The following is a 20,543-nucleotide window of genomic DNA, read 5'->3' as shown; positions in this document are numbered from 1 at the left end:
TTATGTTCCAGCCCGATCACTGAGGTCCTCCAATGCTTCCCTTTTAAATGTTCCTTGTGTGTCTCACACAGGCACCGTCCAGAGAGCTTTCTGTGTTTATTCCCCTAGGCTGTGGAACTCTTTGCCTCTGGACATCAGAACAGCGAGTTCTCTGGGTGTTTTTAAAAGTAAACTCAAGACTTACCTTTTTAATCTAGCTTTCAATTTGGAGTAATTTATTTTAAGCCCTGGACTGCATTATTATTATTATTATTATTTTAATTATTATTTTAATCATTATTATTTTAATCATTGCTTTAACATATATTTATCTTATTTAATTATTTATTTATCTATTTATTTCATGTATTCATCTGATCTTGTTAACTCTACCTTATTTTTAACTTTTCTTTCTACTATTACTTATTTTATTAATTTTACTGTATTGATTTTATTTGACTTTTAAATATTTTATGTATAATCGTGCCTTTTATAATTTTACCATTGCTGTTGTTTTCTGTCTCTCTGTTATTCTGTGAAGCACTTTGGGCTGCATGTTTATATGTATGAAAGCTGCTATATAAATAAAAGTGAGTTGAGTTGAGTTGAGAATGATCTACTCGAGACCACTCGTCTCATCACTATCACCTCTCTCTCTCTTACTCTCCTCTATCCCTCTTACAAGACCCAACTCGGTCGAGGCATGATGGCTGTCTAACATGAGTCTGGTTCTGCCTGAGGTTTCTGCCTGTTAAAAGGAAGTTTTTCCTCGCCACTGTAACTAGCTAAATACTGCGATGTGCAATGCTCATGATGGATTAAGGTGGGGTCAGACTGAGTCTTACCCTGTCTTGAAGTTGGGTCTCACGGATAATTTGACATAGAGTGGTCTAGACCTCCTATGTTTGTAAAAGCGTCTTGAGATAATTGTGATTTGGCGCTATACAAATAAAGATTGATTGATTGATTGATTGATTGATTGATTGATTGATTGATTGATTGATTGACTGATTGATTGATCTTGTGCAAACAAGTTGTAAGCTTATGAGGACAAGAATGCTAATTATTTGAAGAGAAGTTACATTTTTTTATGGAAGAAGTTAATTATCTTGTGCACAAAATTTAGTATATGTATAATAATCTTAACTTTGGGAGTACTAAGTCATATTTTTAGAAATATTACACATTATGTCTGATGATGAACTTTTCGAGTTTTGTTTTATTCTGAAAATCCAAACCGGAAGTAGCTCTCCCCAGGCTGGCTGCCTTGACCACATGTCGTTTGAGCGCGTTCAGCTGTCAGATAGTGGAGAGAGACACAGAGCGCGAGAGCGAGAGAGAGAGAGAACACACACCCCTGGTCGCTTCCTCCGTCCATATCAAACCCTCCTGACTTCACCGCTCCACCGGCCGGGCAGCTGCTGGGCTGGACCCCACCCCCCCACTTCCACTCTCAAACTTCACCTCCAGAATAAAAAAACACGCGCGCGCCACCTTTCCTCCGGAGCTGCCAAAAGTAGAAGACAGACTGAGAGAGAGACAGGGGAGCGACATGGCCACGACAACCTGCACGAGATTCACGGACGAGTACCAGCTGTACGAGGAGCTGGGGAAGTGAGTACCAGCTGTTGGACATGTGTTTGAGGAGTTCTGGGTGATGTGGTGTTAAAGTGAGACATGGATAAATATGGGGGAAGATTGGTTTCCAGGCAGTGCAGAGCAGAGCGACTCTGCAGGCCAGCAATGTTGTGTGTGTGTGTGTGTGTGTGCTTTTTTAGGGATGACAGCTCTCAAAATACGCTGCTCTCTCTCTCCCTCTCCCTCTCCCTCTCTCTCTTTAAGTCCCTCCAACTCATGCCTTCCCCTCTTGAAGTTTTTCTTCATGTTTGCTCCAAAATTGACATTTTTTGTAGTTTTTTGTGATGTGCACGTCATCTAAAATGCATGCATATTGCGTCCTTTACACCTGCACACATGCCAGTTTAAGGACCAGACCTCTCCAAACTAAAGTAAATGCAATTGAACGCATCCTCATGCTCCAAAAATGCACTTTTCCAGCATTTTTTTTTGTCTTCTTGAATGCCTCATTTGCATTGACCTCTTTTTTTTTTCCTTTTACAACTATTCTATTTAAAGTTCTAATTTAATGCCCCCAAGATGTTCCCATGTTTTATGCAGAACCAGTAGTTCTTCGTTGCACATGATGCCGAAGAGGAGTCTCTAAGTTTCTGCAGAGGAGGCTTGTTCTGCAGATAACACAAGATAAGTCATTCTGGCACCAACTCCTGTGAATGTGCTCTCATGGATCTGTAATATCATCCCATGTAAACTTTCTGTCCTTTTTATGCCTTATTAAAATTTGACTCTCACACCGAGGGATGAAAATGTTCTCAAACTTTATGTAAAGACTCTCCTTCCTCTCTTCATCCTCTGCTAAAGGAACCCCTTCAGCTGTACTGAAGTAACCACCAGGTGTTACACATAGTTCAGTTAAGGTCAGTGCAGACTTCAAACTAAGTCCTGGCCATGCAGTGTAAGTCTTCATTACAGCATCACAGTAATCATATCATCAGGAGCCGGCGGAGGAGTGAGGAGGACAATAGAGAAATCAGTCTTCATCAGGCGGACATGTTTACATTACAACATCATGCATCTCCCTGATGCTGTTTAATCCAAGCGGCAACCTCCGGTCTCAAAATATAAAACCAATGCAGAAGTGTTAGAAACTGCAGTTCCTCGAGTGTCCACTTGAGGCTGGCTGCAAAAACATTGGAAACCACATACACACCCATTCAAAGGAGATGATCTTTACAGCATTAATAAACATGTTTACAGCCTGGTTCAAAAAAGGAGTGTAGTCAGGATAGCTCATTTCTCTCTCTGCACACACTGTATTTTTTTTTCTAACAGGACAGTTCAGAAGATATTAAGATAACAAGTTTTGCCCATTTAAGGACATGACTGATTTGACTGACAGGCGGGAACACTGTAGCTGTTGGCGAGGAGGCTCAAAGCCCGCCTCTTTACCTCACACTAGCTCGACAGAAGTTTGGTTGAGTTCAAGCGGCAACCTCCAGTCTAAAAAATATGAACATAATGCAGAAGTGCTTAAAACTGCAGTTCATTGAGGAGCCGCTTGAGGCTGGCTCTGGAAGTACCGGAAACCACATACACACCAATTCAAAGAAGACGATCTTTACAGCAGAAATAAACATGTTTACAGCCTGGTACAAAAGACAAGTGTAGTCTGGATAGCTCATTTGTCTATCGGCACACACTGCAAGGGGGTGAATTTTTTTCAAAGATATTGAGATTATGAGTCTTCCAAAGAGAGGCACAGCTGACTTGATTGACAGGCAGGAACACTGCAGCTGTTGGCTAGGAGGCTCAAAGCCCGCCTCTTTACGTCATGATCGCTCGACAGCAGCAATATGGCTGCCGCCGCCGATTGGCCTCAAAACAGCGCTTCAGAAACAGATGGGTGATGTCACGAATACTACGTCCATATTTTATACAGTCTGTGCTAGCACCATGATGAGCAGGACTACATCATCTTTGAGTCCATCTCTTGTTATTGCGTTTGGACGGCAGCATCGTGGTGTGCTTGTTTGCATTTGCCTTTTTTTTAAATTATAGTTTTTGGGCATTTTTGCATTTATTGACAGGACAGCTGAAGAGAGACAGGAAATGTGGGGAGTAGAGAGTGGGGGTGGACATGCAGCAAATGGTCGACCGGCTAGGATTGGAACCGGTGACCACTGCGATGAGGACTGTAGCCTCTATACGTGGGGCGCTTAGACCGCTAGGCCACCAGCGCCCGTTGTTTGCATTTTGCACAAACTCTGAATGCACAGCGGTATTGAAAAGAGGGGCTGCATTAAAGCGATGTCAGACAGACTGGAAGAAAATCAGAAAGCGGTGACAGCATGAAGTGTTTGAGGTCAATGCACGTCCTGCGATGTGACAATGGCACGTGCACACTTGGTCAAACAATATATAGTTCAATAATAAAAGAAACAAGACTCATAGTGAACACTGAACAAAGTCACTGCACCTTGTATCTTTGCCTCACATCCTGGACTCCTAATGAAGACTTCAAATTAGATTCAGTGTGCTGTACAGAGCTTGGGTTACAGGCTAACTGTAGTCTGAACAAATCAGGTGCTCACTTAGTCCTTTATTAAACGGCTAACAGCCCAAGCAACATGTACAAGCATTAAATCAGGATGTTTAGTCGAGCAGAACGGGGAGTTCAGCTGTAATGGAAGGAAAAGTTATCATAGGAAGATGTTGGTTTTTTTGGCCACTAAACTGGGTCACCTTTTGAATCCACTGATCTGTTGTGATTCAAAGCTCCAGCTGCTCTCTGAATTTTTAGAACCACCTCTGAGTCCTGCTGGAGGTGTGTGTTTTTTATTCTCTTCACATGTTTTAGATGGGGTTCTCCATATCGAGCCCAGAATGATACATCCGGCTGTATCAACCATAAATACAACGCTGATCTATTATTATAAATTAATATTAGACACAGGGATGAGTCTGATTCATGACGTTATATCCCAGCTCATCTCATCCCATAAGTAATAAATATTGTTGGAAGGGAAGATTCTGACTGCATAACTCTAATATATCCCAAAGCCCGTGAGACTTCAAGCTCTTGATTAAAAAATACATTTGTGCAGAATTCAAGCGTTGATCAAACGCACAGGCCCTCGTGTTGCTCGGATGAATTCGAGCCTCTCCACAATACACTCCAGTGGAAAAGCGCCGCCTTTGAAGCTCCCTGTGTGAGAGAGACTTATCTGCACACCATGCATTGCAAAGTTTCTCTCAAGGACCAATCTTCTTATTCACACCGTCACCGAGAGCTTGAAGGGAAGAGCGCAGGTGTGAATGGCTTGGCACCCTGACGATATAACCCTCAGTGTAACTCTGTAATACTAATCCCACGTCTGAGGAGAGCTAATTGTTGCGCGCTCGCTCTCTAATGGTGTCACTTTCTTTGCAGGGCTCTTGACATTTAAGCAGCGTGCTTCGGTTAAGTCTGTTTGGAGCGTTTATCAAAAGTCCATCAGGCTTTATAGCAAAAAGTAAAAGAGCTTTTTGAGGTATTTGTGGTGTATGGTTTCAAAAGTTGTACAGATAGATCTGGATACTAGTAAAGAAAAACAACAAGTAGATACTACAACCACAATTTAAGAGAAGTAAGGATGGTGTGTAAAGTACTGATAAAAACTTGAAACTTAAATCAGAAAAAAGGCAACATATCAAAAATGTTGTTCTATAAAAAATGTATTCTTATTTTAGATTTGATGTCAACAACACGTTTCAAAAGAACTTGGGACATAGGCATGTTTACCATCGTGTTGCATCGCCTCTTCTTTAACAACACTCTGGAAAAGTTTGGATACCGAGGAGACCAGTTCCTGGAGTTTCGGCCTGATCCACTTCTCAACAGTTCTGGGTCTCCTTTGTCGTATTTTTCATGTCATGATGCTCCAAATGTTTAAGTGGGTGACAAGTCAGGAGTTAAGCACCTGGACTCTTCTACTACAGAGCCATGCTCTTGTAACACGTGCAGAATGTGGTTTGGCGTCGTCTCTCTTAAATATGTAAGGTCTTACCTGAAATGGGCATTCGTCTGGTTGTCAGCATATATTGCTCCAAAACCTGTAGAAATTCTTCAGCACTCATGGTGCTTTCCCAGATGGTAGGTTACCTATGCCATGGGCACTTACATTGGATTCCACCAGATCCGTGTCCAGTGCGTCTCCGATCCGTGCTCATTCGTCCGTCAATACCCATTGGTTGCGTGTTCAGAACGCAGCACGGAGCAGGATTGCTTGACAGCTGGACTCATGTGACCGAGGTTTTCCCACGTTAATCACTGAATCATGGATTCTCCTCCTCCTCTCCTCATCCATGTTGTCTTTCTGGTCCTCTGAAAACCTCTGACCTGTTGACTCCAGGCCTGGCTCCGCTCATAATGGCGGTTTGTTGTTGTAGTTAAGTGAAATACGATCTGGTGATAACACAGAGTGTTTTATTCTGAAAATTAACCGGATGTTTTCATTTTGTTTTGGTGAAACCTGACTTCCTGTACCGCTCCATCTGCCCTGTTGAGATTGATGCGTCGTGCTCCGGCATCCAGTAAAAATAGAAGTCTTGCGTCTCTGATCCGGAGGGCTCTGATCTGCCGGGTCAGAGACGCAGCCAGAACGCAATGTGGCAGATCCAGTGGAAGTTAACACATTGACTAGAATAGAAACCTATCAGATCCGATGCTGTGACGGATCAGAGACAGACCGGACACAGATCTGGTGGAATTTGGCCGTTATGCATTCCCATCCCCGCATGGACTCTGGCTTCAAAACTGTGCACTGATAACAAGCCGGGTGGTCCTTCTGCTCGTTACAATAGAGGATGCAGTGTCCATGATTTCCAAAGAGAATGCCAAATCTTGATTTGTCGAACCTCAGAACAGATTTCCACTTTGCCTTTGTTTTGAGAAGTTGCTGCCCTTCCTGGATCATATTAATATACAGTTATGTCTTTGAAAGGCATTATTTTAATCTGCATTTGTGGATGTGTTCACAGACAGCTGATTTTGTGATTTTGAGCGCATGCAGTGACCTCCACTACAGAGTCATGTCTGTTTGTTTTTTTAACACAGTGCTGCCTGAGAGGGCCTGCAGATCACAGACGTCCAGTATTGTCTTCTGGACATGTTCCTATCTTTTATTAATATGATGAATTGCAGATGATGAGATGCCCAACGTACAAAGGAACATTATTCTGAAACTGTTGAACTCTTTGCTCACTCAGTCTCTCACAGAGGGGTGAACCTCTTCCCTCTTTCTTTTTCTGAGTGACTCAGCCTCTTTGGAGTGTCCTCTTTATGCCCAGTCATGTTACTAACCTGCTGCACATTAACCTCATTAGTTGGGAGACGTCCCTCCAGGTGTTTCTTTTTTAGAATTACTTGACTTTTTCAGTGTTTCGCCGTCTCTGTCCTAACTTGTTTGAAATGTGCTGCTGGAATGACATTTCAGAGGAGCTTAGATTTTTCATGCATCAATACTTTTTTTACTCTTTGGAGAAGAGATTCACATCCCCTTATTCTTATCCATCTCAGGTACCATGTGACACCACAAGAGTTATCCTGTTACAGAACTCTAAAGGTGTTTCCAAAAATAATGTGAAGTCCATTTTTATCCACTTTCTTGGACATAAAACTTTGAAGAGCAGTGACTCATGATCCGTTACCTTGTTTAACTTCTTTTCTATGTGTGTGTTTGTGTGTGTGGGTGTGTGGGTTGCTAGTGTAGCCCATACAACGTTTAAACACAACCATGCGTCAGCTGGATTCTTGCTTTGGGGCCTCGATTCGATCTGAGTTGCAGGAGAGAAGCGCCATCACAGACCTTGAATTGAGGCATTTCAAACTCTCCTCACCTCGTTGTTGATGCTGTTGGATTCTCCTGGGTTTTGTTTCTCCCCCGGGGGGCCTCCTCTTCTTCTTCTGAGCCTCAGGTCAGCTGCTCTCTCTTAGTTCACCTATGACCCTGACCTCGCTGGCTGTCTGTATCTGCCCCAGCGTGGAGGCAGACCCGTGGCACCAGGCAACCTTGAAGACTGGGGCAGATCTAAATGATAGAGCTGACCTAAAGCTGTGAAGCAGCGTCTCAGCAGAGTGAGGGAATGTTTGCTGTGAAGGGTTTGTGTGTCTGTTTCTGGAGGATGATGGTGATGTTTTTGTGGTAAGGCCTCAGGTACTCAGCGTGTTGTCGTCTAACCTTCAAACAGCTCTCTGAATCCAGATATTTACTGTTTCCAGTCAGGATGCTTTCAAATCAAAGTTTGTTTGAACTTTAAAGCCGGATTCTTGATTCTCTCAGCCTATTATTATTTTTTAACTGAACATACATGCTAAATAGTTTTGGGTCTGTTTTTGTAAAATAATGGTAAAATATGACATTAAACAAACATAGCATTGAAACATAAATATGTTAAAATATAAGAAGAAAAAAGGTCAAATCAATCTTTATTTATATAGCGCCAAATCACAACAAACGTTATCTCAAGACTCTTACAAACAGAGCAGGTCTAGACCGTACTCTATGTCAAATTATGAACAGAGACCCAACCTTAATCCACCAACAGCAGCATTTCAACATCATTCAGGATTTTCTTATTTCAAGATATAACTGAACATACATGCTAAATAGTTTTGGGTCTGTTTTTGTAAAATAATGGTAAAATATGACATTAAACAAACATAAGCATTGAAACATAAATATGTTAAAATATAAGAAGAAAAAAGGTCAAATAAAAAAAAAGAAAAAATCATTAAAATTCAGTTTGTTAAAGCTGCTGTGAGGAACTTTTGATTTACATCAATTTTGGCGCCCCATTGTGGACAAAGTGATACCTCTTATCTCTTGTTCTGTACATGCAAACGTAGTGTTTTCAACAAAAACCTCACCCTAATGTTTTTTAACAGCCTGATTTATCACTCAATGTGATTATTTGCCATGAAAAGAGCCAAAAAAGGGTGTTTCTAAAGCCAAATGTCAATCATGTGGTCTGACACCTACCCCCTCTGAGTGGTTTAAGGCATTAAAAATGACAACAGAGAAGGTATCAGTGTTGTTGTTTATGGGTTTTTTTGCTTTTGAAGGTCATAAAGAGGCATTAGTGTTGGTTTCAGTCTGTTTCTCAGCTGGTGAAAAACTCCTCATAGTGCCTTTAAAATAAATTAAAAGAAAATTATAAAAGTTTATTGAAAGTGGTAGAAGTTTGTAGTTCAAAGAAGTAAAAACAATGTTGAAAAATGAGTTTATTAGTTTATTTTACCAGGTAAAAAGTGTTTGAGAACCAGTTCTCATTTACAAACATGACCTGGCCAAGAGGCGCCAACAGGAACACATACACATGTAAACTACAGTCACAAATAGACATATAAACATAAAATAGAACAAAAGTGAACAAGTAGGAAGCAATGTGAGTGAGGTGTAAGAAAAGTATGTGTGTTTATGTAAGTACGCATGTAAGTAAAGTCCTATTTCTTTACCATGTTATTTTAAAATTGCAAAAGCTTCTTTTTATAACCTTTATTCAAATTTGTTCAAGAGTGACTTTACTGCTGCACAGAACCTGCACCTTCTACCGTCCAACTCTGCCTGCTCTCTCACTCCCTTTAGCAGAAGGACATTTAACCAAGTGACTCTCACAACAGGTGCTTCAAGTCTCTTTTAAAGTCCAGACTAGAACATTCCTCTTGTACGCTGCTTTACTCTCTATTGGATGCAAACTCATTTTTCAACATTGTTTTTATTTCTTTGAACTACAAACTTTTACCACTTTCAATAAACTTTTATAATTTTCTTTTAATTTATTTTAAAGGCACTATGAGGAGTTTTTCACCAGCTGAGAAACAGACTGAAACCAACACTGATGCCTCTTTATGACCTTCAAAAGCAAACAAAACCATAAACAACAACACTGATATCTTCTCTGTTGTCATTTTTAATGCCTTAAGGCTGATTTATACTTCTGCGTTGAATCGACGGCATACCCTACGCTGGGGGTCCGTGTAGCTCCCGTACCTACGCCAAGGCCTACGCACGTAGCTGACGTGCACCTCCTCCAAAATGTAACTACGCGTAGAGCCGACGCGGACCGCAAGCTCTGTGATTGGTCCGCTCGGCAGCTTTGTCTTTCCCGCATTCATATCACTTCCGGGATCCCGGACATCGGCCGCACATCGGCCGTGTATTTCATCTCCTCCTCTCTATTCTTCATGTAATCATGTCTGTATGATAAACAGCAACATGTATCAGCTGTAGATCAACATAACACGCTCTGAAACTCTGTGGAAAAGTAAACAGAGATCGTAGCGGGACCGGAAGCAGGCGACCGGCTATCAGAGAGACCGCACTGCCCTCAAGCATTTCGGCGGAGAATTGCTGCGCGACACGGACACACCGACGCATAAGTAGGTGGGGCTCATGTCCGCGTCAGCCCCTGCTGCGTAGGGGAGACGCAGAAGTATAAATCAGCCTTTACTCTCTATTGGATGCAAACTCATTTTTCAACATTGTTTTTATTTCTTTGAACTACAAACTTTTACCACTTTCAATAAACTTTTATAATTTTCTTTTAATTTATTTTAAAGGCACTATGAGGAGTTTTTCACCAGCTGAGAAACAGACTGAAACCAACACTGATGCCTCTTTATGACCTTCAAAAGCAAACAAAACCATAAACAACAACACTGATACCTTCTCTGTTGTCATTTTTAATGCCTTAAACCACTCAGAAGGGGGTAGGTGTCAGACCACATGATCGACATTTGGCTTTAGAAACACCCTTTCTCGGCTGTTTTCATGGCAAATAATCACATTGAGTGATAAATCTGGCTGTTAAAAGACAGCAGGGTGAGGTTTTTGTTGAAAACACTACGTTTGCATGTACAGAACAAGAGATAAGAGATATCACTTTGTCCACAATGGGGCGCCAAAATTGATGTAAATCAAAAGTTCCTCACAGCAGCTTTAACAAACTGAATTTTAATGATTTTTTTTTTTTTATTTGACTTTTTTTCTTCTTATATTTTAACATATTTATGTTTCAATGCTATGTTTGTTTGATGTCATATTTTACCATTATTTTACAAAAACAGACCCAAAACTATTTAGCATGTATGTTCAGTTATTTCTTGAAATAAGAAAATACTGAATGATGTTGAAATGGTGCTGTTGGTGGATTAAGGTTGGGTCTCTGTTCATAATTTGACATAGAATACGGTCTAGACCTGCTCTGTTTGTAAGAGTCTTGAGATAATGTTTGTTGTGATTTGGCGCTATATAAATAAAGATTGATTGATTGATTGATTGGCTATGACTTTGTGATCAGGTTGTCAGACTCACTGTTCTTTTTGGGGTTTTGACCAATCAGAATCAACCATCTAATACAGCTGCATAACAAGTAAGAAAGTGTTTGTGTTGCTTCCTGTTTTAGCCTTTTATTCCTCACATCCCACATGTGTGTGTTATTTAGAACATGCTGACTAGGTTCCCCGTACCTCACGGGGACCTATTAAGGAGACACATCCTGGCAGCATGGTCTTCCAGTGCAGCTAGCTGGAGGCAACATGTGGGCATGTGACATCAGGTCTGTTCTGCACCGGGCGTCGAATGTGCTCGCTTTGCAGGAAAATATTCTCTGCAAAACCTGAGCTGTAGTCGTTTAGATGCTGTCTCTATTTTTCAGTCATGAGGACAGAGCAGACGTGCAGACGCTCTGTTTGTCTGTGGTGTGTAAAAGTTTTCCACTGATTGTAATGCAGCAAAGCTTAAAGATGTTCTTTCTGTGTTTTTCAGGGGAGCCTTTTCAGTGGTGCGCAGATGTGTGAAGCTGTGCACAGGACAGGAGTATGCTGCCAAAATAATCAACACCAAAAAGTTATCTGCAAGAGGTAAGCACATCCATGCATCAGGATTGTAGCACCACACAAACTGATCTGGAGGTGAGACCAGTTATTTGTACCTACTGTCTTTCTGAAAATAAAAAGAAGGAGAGCTTTAATTTTGTTTGTTTGCTGCTTACAGACAAATTCTACCAGATCCATGTCCGGTCTATTTCTGGTCCGTCAGGGCACCAGATCTGGTTTTTATTTTAGTCAATGTGTTATCTTGTACTGGATCCACTCTGTTGTGTGAGTGTTTGTGTGAATGGTTGTTTGTTTCTACCTTTCTGGTCCGTGTTTGTGCACCCCACCTCTCACCTGCTGGGGGGTTCTGGTTGGGGTTGGTCTAAAAAGCAACCTGACACCTGCTGCATTATTTTTTAAAGGGACTGCATGAGTCAAATTCCACCAGACCCATGTCTGGTCCATATCCGATCCATCCAAGCACTGCATCTGATAGGTTTCTATTCTAGTCAATGTGTTAACTTCCACTGGATCTGCTCCGTTGCATTCCGGCTGGTCAGAGCCCTCCAGATCAGACGGAGCCAGGCCTGAAGTCAACAGGTCAGAGGTTTTCAGAGGACCATGAAGACAACATGGATTAGGAGAGGAGGAGGAGAATCGTTGATACAGTAACTACCACGGGAAACCTCAGTTACATGACTCCAGCAGGACTGCAGCGGATCAGAGATGGACCGGACACAGATCTGGTGGAAGTACGACCTTGCAGATCCACCACAGCTCTATAATGCAGCTCCTCGGCCTTCACGCCGTGCACTCATACCCTGAACTCTGCAGCAGCGAAATATTGATGTCCCAGGGGGTGATTTCACATTGCATTATGGCGTTGCGGAAGCACACAGTGGGAGCTCCTCATGCACACACACACACACACACACACGCAGAGCCCTTCTGGCTCCGGACGCTGCACATTGCCACCGTCTTCCCCACATCACGTCTCTGCTACTACCTCAGAAGCAGAACAGCTTCGCCCCACTATCACGCCTCCGTACGTCGCACATTGCAGACGAGGCGTAACAGGTGCACAATTATCCCGCCTTGAAACAGCGGCATATAAAAGCCCTAATGTGTAACTGTGCAATAGTATCAATTTATTCATAGTTTCTTCATCCCAGTGGTCACCTCCACACCCACAGTGCAGACAGTTACATAAGAGATATCTAACAGTATTACTCTCTCAGATGGTGCTGCGTGGGACAACTTTTTATCACACAGGGGCCACTTTAACAAAAGACCAGGACAAATGAGCAGCTACAGCAGAAGAAATCACAGCTTTTATCATACTCTGTCAGCCAGAGCGGCACTGATAAGTGTTAAAGTGGCACAACAGAAAATGAAAAGTTTGAATTAAACACTTCCTTTTTTGCTGCTGGCTTCTTAAATGTGAGGAATGTGAAGAGTGTTGGAGTTTGTGAAAGGAAAAGGATTTTGTCAGACGTCTCTTTGAAGTCTTTTCAGACATTTTTGAGATACAGATGAAAAGGTGAGGAGTGACAGACTACCTAGAGGAGTCATCAATAAAACAAACAATATGTAGAAGCGTTTTTTTTTACATTGGATCAGTGAAGTTGGGCTTTCTTTAAATGAGACTAACAGACAAACCTTTCAATCAATTAAATAAAAAAAATCAATGAATTAGAAAATTAAAAAAACAGAAATTGTATCAGTGAAACATTTAATGGCTTAAACACAAGTTCATCAACAAGAGCATGAGCCAACTCTAAAAACTGGACTCTGGGAAAGTGCTTTGTGTTAATGAAGCAATCTTTCAGATCTCAGTTTGTTCTCTTTGGCGGCCCCTGTGGTGATAAGTGGTAACTGCAGGTAATCTTAAAGGTGACATATCATGCAAAATCGACTTTTTAATGGTTCTCTACCTGAAATATGTTTCCCTGGCATGTCTACAAACCCCCTGAAAATGAAAAAAATCCATTCTGCCCCTGTTCTGATTTCTCCACCTTTCTGTAAATGTGTGTGAAACAAGCTGTTTCAGTTTTCAGTGTTTTTCATACGTCACAACGACATCCGGTCTGTAATGGAAGTCAGAGCTCTGAGCTTGTTCAGCCCATAGACTGTATAAAATACAACTCAACCCCTCCTCTGTTTTTCATTACCTGCACACGTGTGTGGTAACAAGGAGCTTAAGAGGGAGGCATGCTAGTTTGTAGGCTGTCTTAATAAACACAAAGGTCGGTTTTACTCCCCACGTCTGCAGATTTGAAGATCTAGTGGATGATTTTTATTTGTCATGGAAAAGTGCTAGCGCTAGTTAGCATAGCCACATAGCTACACGTTCGTCGCTGTGTACCAAGACACACGTCTACATACTGACAAATAAAACAACAAGAAACATTAAATCTGTGACCAATCGTTCAGAAAGGTCCTGCTGCAGGCGCCTCTCCGTCAGGATCAGATTCTGGATCAGATTCAGAGGGTTGAAGTAACGCGGGTCTGTGAGCAGCCATGTATATGCAGCCAACATGTAAACATTAGATCAACGTGCTGGAGAGCCGAGGCCACATCCACTTCCTGAGGGGGCGTGGTCAGAGAGCTCATTCTCATTTAAAGGCACAGACACAGAAAACAGCCTGTTCTGAGCAGGGCTGAAAAAGAGGGTTTACAGGCAGACCAAAACCTGATTTCAAAGTGTTTTTTTGAGCATAAACTTTAAAGACATGTTTTGGGGACCTCTTAGACCAATATATTTTGATGAAAAAGTGCATAATATGTCACTTTTAAATCACATTCTAATAGAAGCTGAACTAGTACGTATTGTTCGTCCTCTTCTTGATATCAGAATTGTTTCTTTTCCTTCTTCGGGGTATTTGCTCTTCATTTTGAAAAGACACTGTCGGACTTGACGCTGTGTTTTTTCGGCAATCACTCAGGTTGTTTTCTGCTCTTTGGATCTTCACTTGTGTTGTACGAAGTCTCAAATGTCTTCTAGACAACGTTCTAACATTTCGACTTTTTCGGCAGTTTTTCTACTTTTTTTTTGCGTCAGTGAACTTTTAAAGTATCAACCTGATACTTACTTTGTCATACCAAAGAAGACAGTCAAAGCAAACTTCAGGCTTCATTACTGCTGTGTTGATTCACTTGATCTCTGTTGTTCTTAAATGATGCTGTTACAGCTCCTTTAGTGAGGTTAAAATGAATGGTGATGCTTCTTTATGATCGACAAAGGCAAACTAGACCATCACAGAGAAGACTGATTAATTAAGTTATTCGTTAATGCTTGCAACTGCTGCCCCCTGGTCAGTGTCAAAGAGAGAGGTTAGGGGAACACTCAAGATTTCTCATCAAGGAACATTACTGAAGCACACATTGAGAGTTCCTCTGGTAACTGGAGTCTACAGTGACTGGAAAGTGCAATGCTTTTTTTTTTTTTAAAAAGGATGAAACACTTTTCAAAGCTGGAGACAAATTTACATTAGCAAACTGGAAAAGGAAAGTTCCAAATACCAGAAGTGATCGAGTCAGGGGTTTGTTATGGCGGAGAGATACGCACTGTCCTGCCAATCACAGGTCATTCTGTTGTGTCCTTTCAAAATAAAAGCCAAATGAGATTTGAAAAGTAGAGATAATTCTGGATATTTTCAATCAGAGATGCTGAAGAAATCTCAGTTTCCACTGACTCATTATAGTTCAGATGAAAAGTGGACAACCTCATAAAGTAATCCAGCCAATCACAGCTTGATCTGATGTGTAAATTTAAAACATCAGCCATTTGAAATTTGAAAAAAATTGTGATAAATCAAAAAATGACTCAAAAATGATTTTGTAAATTTGTTTTCTCAAATGTAAATTTATTAAAAGTGTTTCCTTAATGTAATTTTGTTTTATAAAATGAAAAAATGTTTTCTAAAATGTAAATTTGTCTCCAACTTTGTAAAAGTGTTTCATCCCTTTGTGAATATGCATTGCACTGTAGAAGTCTCTCAGTTCAGTGCAAAGGATTTTCACCTCCATGTGCAGTTACACTCATTTTCCAATCCAGTCTGATCCAACTTTATTTTATTTTATTTTTTAAGTTATATTTTTGGCCTTCTTGCCTTTATTTGATAGGACAGCTGAAGAGAGACAGGAAATGTGGGGAGTAGAGAGCGGGGGAAGACATGCAGGAGATGGTCAACCGGCCGGGAATCGAACCGGTGACCTCTGTGACGAGGACTGTAGCCTCTGTATGTGGGGCGCTTGGACCGCTAGGCCACCAGTGCCCCCAACTTTATTTTAAAAAGCATGTTTAAAACATGGAAGATGCAAAACAATCAAACATTAAGCACACACAAAAACATAAACAATGCAAACATTAATTTAAAGACAACAGGATGATAAAATAGTAAAACACATAAAGTTTAATAGGAAAGGTTTAAGATTTAAAATATTAAAACTCCTCCTGCAAAGCCAAAAATATAAAAGTGCATTTTGAGGTTTTATTTGAAAAAGCATTTAATGAAAGTTTGATTAAAAAGCTTCAAATGAATGACGTCTCTCAGGATCGTCACACCTTCTACCCTTTAATGTTTTACTGAATTAAAGCAGCAGACCTTTGTGGCACCTAAAGTGCTGTCACATGCTGTGCAGCCAGTAACGGTTTAGGCCAAAGCCAAGGCTAAATGCCACGGCCATGAGGAGTGATCGGGCAGCACAGAGCTCGCTGTGGCTCTGAGCACCAACACTTGCCCCGCGTAAATCTCCTGCTGCCTCTCCAGCCCCGTAACCGGAGCCCCGCTGCCGAGGCCCTGCCAGGTGGCACCACGCTGTCACTTGACTGTTACTCTGTCCTCCCACACACACACACACACACACACGCCCTCCGCCTGTGTGTGATATGTGGAGTGTGGTGGAGCAGGCATTTTAACAGGCATTAGCAGAGGGCATCAGCCTTGAATGTCCGGTCATATCTGTTTGTCTCAATCAGGAACACATGATCTGTCTGTTAACCTTTTTGTGTCGTTAATAGTTAGCATTAAAAAATTCTTTGAATACCAGAACTGTGTGCAGACCGTGTACGGAGACGGGCTCTGTTCGCTGCTGAGGCACAAATTCAGTGTGAAGTAGTTTGAGAGGAAATCAGTTGGCACATAGACTCAGTTACAAAGTTAAGATATACTGTTTATGTCAATCAATCTTTATTTATAAAGCACCAAATCACAATAATCCTTAGCTCAAGACTTTTTACAAACAGAGCAGATCTAGACTGTACTCTGTTCTATTATTGACAAAGACCCAACATCAAGACAGGATCAGATCCAGTCCCATCTTACAGACAGGACTCAGTCTGATCTCATCTTAATCCACCATGAGCAGAGCACTTTGCAGCATTTAGCAAGTTACAGTGGCAAGGACAAACTTCCTTTAACAGGCAGAAACCTCCAGCAGGACCAGACTCATGTTAGACACACATCTGCTGAGACCGTGTTGGGGTTGGAAGGAGGGATAGAGGGAGATGAAGAAAGAGAGAGGATAGTGATGAGACGGGTACACATTAGGGATGTCAACAATTAATCGAGCATCGATTAATTGATTGTTAAGAACTTACTCGAACACATCTTTTTGTTTCGATTCTCTATCAAGTGGAACAGATGTCATGTGGTCTTATATTCCTTTCAGCTATCAGGGAGGTGTTTTAACTTTAAAGCATGTTTCGATGTGAATCAGCTGACTGAAGGTGTTGCGCACAGCGGAGAAGCTCAAGTGCTACTCTTTCCAAGGCTGCATAAACATGGAGAGACACCAGACAGAGTGATGAAGCAGCAGAGGAACTTATAGCGAGTTGAAAACATGTGAATATGTTGGTACCATTTCCCTGTAATACATCCAATGAAAGTATTTAGACCTGTTACCTGTTTACTCAGATACACTGGACAGAAAGAAGAGTATAGTCATGGCCAAAAGTTTTGAGAATGACACAACTATTAATTTTCACAAAGTCTGCTGTTTCAGTTTTTATAATGGCAATTTGCATATACTCCAGAATGTTATGAGGAGTGATCAGCTCAACTGCAATTAATTGCAAAGTCCCTCTTTGCCTTGAAAATGAACTTTATCACCAAAAACACATTTCCACTGCATTTCAGCCCTGCCACAAAAGGACCAGCTAACATCATTTCAATGACACATGGTTTCAATGACCAGCTGACACCTGACCGCGTTCACATGTTTATTTTTCTCAATAAGAACGAGTAGACAGAAAACTGGACACTGTGAGTCTGAAATATGTTTCTGTTCAGTTCCCTTGTTGAAGTCTGAGCCTTCACTTTTATGACTTTGTGTCCGCGGGGATTATGAGCCTGCTCCACATGTTGATATTCAGCGTGTTTAACATTTTCAACACCTCAATATGATCCATAGATATTCAATACTGTCAGTTATATACATTATGTCCTGAAGAAAAATTTGATTCAGGGGTAAATACATATTTGGCAACGTTTTTGACATCGAAAAAAGGTTTACGTTTTTATTTAATGGTTAATTGATAATTGATCGTTAACATTTCCAAAGACAGATCAAGGAAAATACTTGAAATTTACATCCCTAGTATACATACAATAAACACAACCATACTTTAAGTGACAACAGGAAGTAAGACTGTCCTGAACAGATCCCATCATCAGAGGAAAATGTGTCATGCAGGGTCATTATGATAAAAAATTGGTAGTATGATGGCCTGAAGCTATTTTCTATTATTCCATTTACTCAAATCTGGATTTTTCCTTCTCTCTTTGTACTCCTCTACAAGAGTGCACAGATTATCTTTGGGTTTTTAGACATGATAAAACATTTTAGGTCATAATCTCAGGCTTTAGGGAACGGTGATTCACATCTTCATCCATTTTCTCACATTTGTCAAGCTGACAACCGATCCATTCATCGTCCAAGTACGTAACAGAGTCATTAAAAATGAAAATAATCATTACTTAAAGCCCTGAAACTCAACGTTGTGATGATATGACTGAAACAGAACAGAGAGACCGGATTGTTTAGATGTCAAATGATCAGGAGAATATCGGAGCTCCTTTTGAACCTGTCCTTGATAAAGTTAGTGAACCTGTACTGGGGAGAGTTAGTGAAGCGGTCCTGGGGAAAGTTAGTGAACCTGTCCGGGGAAGAGTTAGTGAACCTGTCCTGGGGAAAGTTAGTGAACTGGTCCTGGGGAGAGTTAGTGAACCGGTCCTGTTGAAAGTTAGTGAACCTGTCCAGGGAAAAGTTAGTGAACGGGTCCTAGGGAGAGTTAGTGAACCTGTCCGGGGGAAAGTTAGTGAACCTGTCCTGGGGAGAGTTAGTGAACCTGTCCGGGGGAAAGTTAGTGAACCTGTCCTGGGGAAAGTTAGTGGACTGGTCCTGTTGAAAGTTAGTGAACCTGTCCAGGGAAAAGTTAGTGAACCGGTCCCTAGGGAGAGTTAGTGAACCTGTCCGGGGGAAAGTTAGTGAACCGGTCCTGGGAAGAGTTAGTGAACCGGTCCTGGGGAAAGTTAGTGAACTGGTCCAGGGGAAAGTTAGTGAACCTGTCCTGGGGAAAGTTAGTGAACTGGTCCAGGGGACAGTTAGTGAACCGGTCCTGGGGAAAGTTAGTGAACTGGTCCTGGGGAGAGTTAGTGAACCGGTCCTGTTGAAAGTTAGTGAACCTGTCCAGGGAAAAGTTAGTGAACCGGTCCTAGGGAGAGTTAGTGAACCTGTCCGGGGGAAAGTTAGTGAACCTGTCCTGGGGAGAGTTAGTGAACCTGTCCGGGGGAAAGTTAGTGAACCTGTCCTGGGGAAAGTTAGTGAACTGGTCCTGTTGAAAGTTAGTGAACCTGTCCAGGGAAAAGTTAGTGAACCGGTCCTAGGGAGAGTTAGTGAACCTGTCCGGGGGAAAGTTAGTGAACCGGTCCTGGGAAGAGTTAGTGAACCGGTCCTGGGGAAAGTTAGTGAACTGGTCCAGGGGAAAGTTAGTGAACCTGTCCTGGGGAAAGTTAGTGAACTGGTCCAGGGGACAGTTAGTGAACCGGTCCTGGGGAAAGTTAGTGAACTGGTCCAGGGGAAAGTTAGTAAACCTGTCCTGGGGAAAGTTAGTGAACTGGTCCTGGGGAAAGTTAGTGAACTGGTCCTGGGGAAAGTTAGTGGACCGTGCTGGGGAAAGTTAGTGAACCAGTCCTGTGGAAATGAGCTGAGCATTTGCGGGACTGCCTTAGCCACTCGACCACGGCTCAACTCAACCGCGTCCCAAAGTTTCCCCAAATCCACCGCAGTTAGTGAAATAAAAGAATGACAACAAGCTGTCATCTTCACGGTGGATGTGCAGACAGGGACACATGAGCACAGCGGTGCAAAGAGCAGAGAGACAGCTATACAGACAGATTATAGACAGTAGAAAACAACAAGCTAACAGCTAAAACAACACTGAGGGGAGCTGAGTCAGGAGACGGTCTGAGCAGGAGCGAAGTAGTTTTGTTGAGCATGTGTGCACGTGACTCAGTGTTGCATTTCTGATTAGTTTGATATTTATCACGTAATAGATATCAGGTTAAACCACCCCCCTTAAAACCAAGTGTGAAAACGTGTTCAAAAACGAAACTGAACATATTTGAAAAATGTGTTGAAGTTGAGTTCTGATATTTTGACATAGTTTTTAGTAATTACAAATGGTAGAATGCTTTTGTTGATTTGGGTTCCCAGGGCCTTTAAGGGAATGTAAAGAATGTCAGCTTTCTGTTTTTGTGCTGCTGTAAAGAAATATTCCAACTTTAGGAATGTAATCTGTTGCAAAAAATGTGTGTCCCTAACTTCAGGAACAAATCAACAGTGGGCTCTTTTATCATATTTTTCCTCCACATGAAAGCAAAGAAATCTCATTTTTCTAATACAAAGTCCTCAAACTACCACTAACATTACATTTCTGTCTTTGAATGCTGCGTCCCTTCATACACGGCAGCAGTTTTATCACATTTGAACTCTATGTCAGCACAGTCAGAAGCTTTTAATGAGATTAAACTCATCCTAGATTATCCTGATGCTATTAGCAAGAAGCTAACGAATCATCCGGTGATTAGCTTGATGAGACCCAAACAAAACAGAAAGAGAGAAACAC

General features: G+C 41.6%; 1 protein-coding gene across 1 annotated transcript in view; it reads left to right on the top strand.

Moving 5' to 3' along the window:
* Positions 1-1,265: 1,265 nt before the first annotated feature.
* Positions 1,266-20,543, top strand: part of LOC117819050 (calcium/calmodulin-dependent protein kinase type II subunit delta-like) — a 134,381-nt gene continuing 115,103 nt past the window's right edge. Inside the window, exons 1-2 of the mRNA XM_034692253.1 lie at positions 1,266-1,593; positions 11,364-11,458. Coding sequence (XP_034548144.1) covers positions 1,532-1,593; positions 11,364-11,458 — 157 coding nt within the window. The 5' untranslated portion in view covers positions 1,266-1,531. The remainder of the gene's footprint in view (positions 1,594-11,363; positions 11,459-20,543) is intronic.

Source organism: Notolabrus celidotus, chromosome 9 (assembly GCF_009762535.1).
Source record: "Notolabrus celidotus isolate fNotCel1 chromosome 9, fNotCel1.pri, whole genome shotgun sequence".
NCBI lineage: Eukaryota > Metazoa > Chordata > Actinopteri > Labriformes > Labridae > Notolabrus > Notolabrus celidotus.
Note: the sequence above shows the minus strand (reverse complement) of the source record. Positions and strands in the feature narration are given on the sequence as shown.